General features: G+C 42.6%; 1 protein-coding gene across 1 annotated transcript; it reads left to right on the top strand.

Annotated features, from left to right (window-relative positions):
• Nucleotides 1-6,337: 6,337 nt before the first annotated feature.
• Nucleotides 6,338-7,001, top strand: LOC148588217 (uncharacterized). Its single transcript, XM_088514813.1, has 2 exons — nt 6,338-6,716; nt 6,811-7,001. Exons 1-2 carry the CDS (start codon nt 6,338-6,340, stop codon nt 6,999-7,001), a joined length of 570 nt encoding a protein of 189 aa, XP_088370939.1.

The raw sequence follows: 7,001 nt of genomic DNA, 5'->3' as shown, positions 1-7,001 counted from the left end.
TTTCCTTTCCTTTCTAATATTATTGTTAGGCTTTGGCTTCACACCTGATTTATCATATTTTATTCTTATTTCATCGTGTGACTTAGCAGTGTCTATCCATTTTTTTTAATATATATATATATATATATATATATATATATATATATATATATATATATATTAAAGGGCGGTTGGTTGATTATCGTTTTAATAGCTAGGAATCTGTTTGAGTTTGTGATTTTAAAGTCACAATTATTATGCCTTAAAAAAAAACATGTGTATTTTGTATTTTGTAGTAGCTGATCGAGTAATTTAAATTCAGTATATATGGTTACGATGGAGCATTAATTAATGTGTAAATTATGTGTGCAGAAAATTTGCGCCATATGCCTTGATAAAGTAAGGAGAGGGCAAGGGCAAGCCATCTCCACTGCGGAGTGTTCCCACTCTTTCCAATTCAATTGCATTGTGGTTAATGTAGACCTTGGAAATTTAGTTTGCCCCATCTGCCGCTCAAAATGGAAAGATGTACCTTTCCGAGCTCCCAGTAGTAGCTGTTGGGTCATATTTTTCAACAGTAAACAATAAATACAGGACCCTCAGCACTCTCAGCACCATGTCACCTTCCACTAAGGTGAACACTCGGACTCTCGATAAAAATGGGAGATAAATATCTGCTACTTCTAAACCCCTATAAAAGGGGACCTCCACACTACTTTCAGGGACTGATTTTTCAACCTCTTCAATCTCTGAATCTCCTTCTTACTTAAACTCTTATTGTGAAACACATCACTGATTTAAGCATCGGAGAGCCTCCACGGCACCCAGCCCGGAGACCCTTTAACGCTCTTATTGTTTTATAGGAGCTGAAGATCATAGACACCGCCAAGAATGAAGATCACACCATCCAAAGACTGTAATCATGCTTCAACAGTTTAGCACCATCTGTGGGAACGACTACGTTCTTACTAAATCAAAATCTGTTATGGTGATGATCTTACGTCCAGGTGAGATATCAACCAGCCAAAATCAAATCTGTGCCTACGGATCCCAAATCCAGTTTGCTACAACCTGTGGTGACAGATGTCATTTTATTTCGAATCAAAATCTTCAAAGGAAAAGAAGATGAAACTACTCTCAAGGTTCTTCTCAGATAAATTCAACGAAGTGCCGTGCAGAGCTCAAAAAAAAAAAATTCAAAAAGGGGCAGAAAAAATCTCTAACACGTTATAGGTGCCCTTTAGAAGAAAGAGAAGAGTGTTAAGCGGTGGGTCTTTAAAAAAAAAAAAAAAAAAAGCCTGCAGCAAAGAAAAGAAAGAAAATAAATTTAGTTGTTTCTTAATTTGTGTGCGTTCACACACCAAACTGCAGAATATCAGGCACAAAGAAGATATTTGTATATCTTTACATTGTAAAATTTAGAATGATGCCACAATTGTTTTTGTATTTTGCAAAATGCTTTTCTTGTAAACAGATGAAGACCAGCAGTGAGCTCAGCAGGACCTTCTGCAAGCAGCGACCTTGCCACACTGCCAAGCCTTTCAACGTCGAGCCTGCCTCAGCTGTGTCATAAAGTGCCGAGCTTATTTCGGTTAGGCATCCCTATTGCCGAGCTTCACCGAGCCTACCTCGGTGGAAACTACCATCGCCGAGCTTTGCCTCGAACAAATGCAATAAACCACCGAGATTTCTTCGCCAAGGTAAACTCATATCACATGGCCAACAAGCAGCGAGCCAGCAATTCCAACGACCATGTCTCCTCACCGACCAAGTATTGGGCCATCAGTTGCCGAGAGTCATCATGCCACAATCGCCGCGCATCACTATTCTCGGATTACCGAGCTTGCCTTGGCTAAAGCGCCGTAGCTGCCGAGCCTGTTTCGGCTGACATCACCATCGCTGAGTCTGCCTCGGTCTTGACCCATGTTCCGTTTCACCTAGCCGACCTTCGGCATTGCTCACGACCATCAGTTGTGCACTATTACTATAGCAGAGCCTTCGTCGGACTGTGGGTCTTCAAACCAGAACCATACCATCTTCGGATTAAGTGAATCAAAGTTTCGTTATCCTCGGATTGCCGAAGCTGCTGAGCCTGTTTTGGTAAAGCACTGACCATTGCCGAGCTTGCCTTAGGCAAAATCACAATAGACAAATCTGCTCGAAAACTGAATTCAGAAACACCGACAAACCCATCCGCCACAGCAAGCTTATTTGCCGAATTCTCTAATCCCAGAACCTCATCTCCTGAGACAGCAGGCTTCAAAGTACCCACATTTGAAGCATCATCAAATGCCACACCATCCAAACTAGCTGCAGACCGATAAGGAGGAGACAGCAGCGTAACTAGAACAACTCTGTTTTTAGATGAAATCCTCACATCCTTTTCTTTTCTATCTCATACAATTGGCGAGAACTTCCTCTTTTTCTATGGAGGTACCTAAACCCCATCTTTGTAATCTGTGACTTCATTAACTCTAGACAACTCATCATGCTTTCTCTGTCCGGTTCTACCACCAAGCACACCTCTTCTAAACCTTGAATCGCGAGCTTTCGATGAATAACGGTTTCCATTATTACGTCTAGCACCACGATCACAGTCCATACCGAATTCCACAATAGAGGAACCATTCCTGTAATAATCATGCTCCTTTTTGGAATGATTATAAAATTCCCTTGTCCTTGAAACATTAACTCTCCCGGTGAGAGAAACCACAGAGAATCGGAGTAACGACGACGGGGATCGGAGAGAGAGATAGAAAGAGAGTCGGCAATTCAAAACACAGCCTTAGAGGGTTCTTCATGTGTTAGCCAAATCTGTTTTGGAATGTAAGCCATGAGCTATTCTCGGTTCACTAAGATCGAGCTTTGTCATATTCGGTTCACCAAGACAGTGAAGGTACAAACCCGACCTTTGTCATTCTCACCGTAAGTTACAAACCCAGTCTCGGTAGAGACAGAATCCCAGCATGGGATCTCCTCATACCCAGACTCGGCTTCTGTGACTTATGACCACAGAGCTATTATGATTAATGGGCAGAGAAGGATTCTAAATTCTGGGTCCATTCACTATCCAAGAAGCACTCCCGAGATGTGGCCTGATCTTGTACAGAATGCCAAAGAAGGAGGCTTGGATGTCTTACAGACATATGTGTTTTGGAATGGAAATGAGCCTTCTTATACTATTTTGAGGATAGATATGATTTGGTTAAGTTCATCAAGCTGGTACAACAAGCAGGCCTATATGTTCATCTCCGAATTGGCCCATATGTTGGTGCTGAATGGAACTTTGGGGGATTTCTCGTTTGGCTAAAATAAGTTCTGGGCATTTCTTTTAGAAAAGATAACGGGCCTTTCAAGATGGCAATGCAAAAATTTACAGAGAAGATTGTCAGTATGATGAAGGCATAAAAGTTGTTTGAAACTCAGGGAGGCCCCATAATTCTTTCTCAGATAGAGAATGAATTTGGACAGGTGGAATGGGAAATTGGTGCCCTTGGTAAAGCTTATACTAAATGGACAGCACAAATGGCTTTAGGTCTCAGCACAAATTGCAACAGCCATCATGGCGAACTCCGGACAAATAACCCCGACTGAACCTCGGTAAGTTACCCCCACAGGTATCACTCTTACCCCGTAAAAATTGAGGTACATATTTTATTTTCAACTCCTAAGCTTCAAAGAAACAAAATGACAACAAGTCTTTTAGGTTTATTAATGCTCAAATCATTATAAATTGCCTCTATTAAATCATGTTTTACCGAGTTATTTTCATTGCTTAGATACATGCATTTGTTTGGTTTCTCATTTTTTTTGCAGAAAGCCGAATTTGTAAAAGCTGACCCATTCTCAGAAATATGAAATTTCCATAGTTTGTCAAACTAGGAAATTAGGAGGTAACTATTGGATCATGGATTAGCTGTGCTAGGCCTTTACTAGCCATCATCTATATTGCGTTCAACTCCCATTGGAACACTGGCTGCAACTCTCACAACTACTGCAATTTATCTAGTTTATGTGTTGTTATTTGGAGCCCTTGCAACCAGAAAAAAGCTATTGGCCGACAGACTACTTATAGCTACAGTTGCTTGGCCTTTACTAGCCATCATCTATATTGGAATCATTTTTTTCGACATTAAGGGCTGCACTTCAGAGCCTGATAGGTGCCCCACGCCTTCTTGCAGCAATAGCTAATGGTGACATCTTGCCTATTCTTAACTACTGCAGGGTTGCAGATGTTATGCTGGTGTGAACTTATCTTGCTTCCTCCTGGATCTTCTAGATGCTCCCAACTGGCGTCCTTGGTGGAAATCTCACCATTAGAGCGTCTTTCTTCTTGGAGCATCACAAAGTTGGGGACTGGGGTGATGATTTCAAGGGTGCATATTTCCAACTAGCTCTCTGTAGTCTTCGATTACTAGGAGCAAGCCAAATACACCCAGAGAATTGGTGTCCAAATCCCCCTGGTATTCTGCAGGCCATAAGGTAAATTGCCGGAGAATGTACCTTGTCATCCAAAACGTGCTGACTTTGCAAACTGCATGAAGAAAAACCGAGCATGCTCCAAACACCTTGAAAAACCGAGCAACTGAGCATGCCGAACATCCGAGCATTCCGAGCATGCCAAACATCCGAGCATTCTGAGCATGTCGAACATCCGAGCATTCTGAGCATGCCAAGCATGCCGAGCTCAGCAGCCAACAAAACTCTTTATGCTACACTCGGAAAATATAGCTAAACTAAGCGCTTTTCCGAGAGTCACCTTTTGGAAAAGTAGTTATTTATAACACTTTCCAACCCTTCGGCGAAATATAGCTAGAGAGTTTCCCGAACCTAGTTCGGTGAAATATCGCTAAGGCGCTTTCCCGAGGAAGAGTTCGGAAATATAGCTGAACAAAGCGCTTTCCAAACTTAACCTTTTGCTCAAAGGTTCTACTTCGGAGAAATATAGCCGGAGAAGTTCCCGAACGTATTTCGGTGAAACATCACTAAGGTGCTTTCCCGATGATGAAGTTCATAAACATCTTTGAAACTACAACATTCATCGAGTATTAAGCCTTCACGCCAAGCGCCTTCCTAAGGCAAACATTCAAGCTATTACATTCAAACCGAATATTCTCGCAACCATGCATTCACATAAAGATTCCCATTATTATAACTAACTTATAACCTATGGGAATCGAGGGGTAACTATTGGGTCATATTTTTCAACAGTAAACAATAAATACAGGACCCTCAGCAACCTCAACACCATGTCACCTTCCACTAAGGTGAACACTCAGACTCTCGGTAAAAATGAGAGATAAATATCTGCTACTTCTAAACCCCTATAAAAGGGGACCTCCACACTACTTTCAGGGACTGATTTTTCAACCTCTTCAATCTCTAAATCTCCTTCTTACTTAAACTCTTATTGTGAAACACATCATTGATTTAAGCATCGGAGAGCCTCCGCGAAACCCAGCCCAGAGACCCTTTGACGCTCTTATTGTTTTATAGGAGCTGTAAGAACAGAGACACCGCCAAGAACAAAGATCACACCATCTGGAGACTGTAATCATGCTTCAACAGTAGCAATAATAATGGCGCCAAAGGGTCTCGAGGAGTAGTAGTTAACGTTGCTCCTCTTCCTCTTCCTCTTGATGACTTCTCAGACGATGAGCCCCTTCCACGTGCACCCATCTCTCCCACATCTGGCCCTCGGGGTCTCACTCTCGCCACCTTTACAGAGTTCCCTGTTGTTGCTGCTTCAAAATCCCCTGCAGCATTCTCTCTTGTTGTCAGCATCCGCGCACCTCCTCTTCATGTTGATGATGATGCCCGTGCACCCATTGACCTTGTTGCCGTGCTTGACGTGAGTAGCAGCATGGTTGGTGCAAAGCTTTCCCTTCTCAAGCGAGCTGTCCACTTTGTCATACATAACTTGACTTCATCAGACCGACTAAGTATAGTCGCTTTTTCATCAAGGGCTAGGAGAATCCTTCCTCTCCTAAGGATGTCTGACACCGGCCGTGCAAATGCCGTCCAGGCTATCGATTCTCTTACATCAAATGGTGGGACGGATATTGTGGGAGGACTGACCAAAGGTACCCGGGTTCTTGAAGAAAGGCGGGAGCAGAATGCAGTTGCTGCCATCATCCTCCTATCTGATGGAAAAGACAATTACAATAATACTAACTCTAATATTCTTCTTCTTCTTCGCAGCAGCTAGGCGGGGAAATCAAATCCACCACCTGAGTATTTGAAGGAACTGCCAGCGTCAATTAATAATAATAATAATAATAATAATAATCATTCCTTGCAGCATGCAACTATTCCTGTCCACACATTTGGGTTTGGCTTGGACCATGATTCCACTGCAATGCATGCTATATCGGATGCATCTGCAGGGGGCACATTTTCCTTCGTTGAGTCAATTGTTATGATACAAGATGCATTTGCAAGATGCATTGGTGGTCTTCTTAGTGCGGTGGCTCAGGAAGTTAGAGTGATGGTCAAGACAGCGTCACCGGGTTTGCGAATTGGGTCAATTCACTCGGGGAGTTATGTTTCTAAATTTTTTTCTGATGAGGGTCAGCAGCAAGGAGTGATTGAGGTTGAAAATCTATATGCTGAAGAAGATAAACAATTTCTTGTGGACCTCTCCAATATTCCTCCAGCAGGCTTGTGTTGTACTAGTACTAGTAGTAATTGTGAAAGCAAGGAAAGGGAGGAGAATCAAAACAGCATTGTTGGATGTTGTATGCTCTTACAAAGATTTAGTTTCAAGTGAAGAGTTGGAGGTACAAGGGGAGAGAGTGTATGTAGGGAGACCACAGAATTTATGTCCTACAGATTTGGTAGTGTCGGTGGAGATTGATAGGCAGCGAAATCGTATAATGGTGGCAGAGGGTATTAGAGAAGCACAAGTGATGGCGGAAGCGGGGAATCTGGAAGGTCACTGGCAGAAGCAAGAGCAAGTCTGTTATCATCAGCCTCGGCCCAAGCAGGTGACTGCCTTTGCACCAGGCTTGAAGCGGAGCTGA

Source organism: Corylus avellana, chromosome 1, assembly GCF_965113065.1.
Source record: "Corylus avellana chromosome 1, dhCorAvel1.hap1.2, whole genome shotgun sequence".
In the NCBI taxonomy this organism is placed as follows: Eukaryota; Viridiplantae; Streptophyta; class Magnoliopsida; order Fagales; family Betulaceae; genus Corylus; species Corylus avellana.
The sequence above is the reverse complement of the archived record's forward strand: the minus strand, read 5'-3'. Positions and strand labels throughout refer to the sequence as shown.

What these genes read in the sequence shown, in the direction of transcription:
- LOC148588217 (XM_088514813.1), top strand. Translation starts at nt 6,338, where the DNA reads ATGCATGCTATATCGGATGCATCTGCAGGGGGCACATTTTCCTTCGTT. An exon ending in AAACAGCATTGTTGGATGTT is followed by an intron (nt 6,717 to 6,810) that starts GTATGCTCTTAC and finishes TATGTCCTACAG; the next exon opens with ATTTGGTAGTGTCGGTGGAG.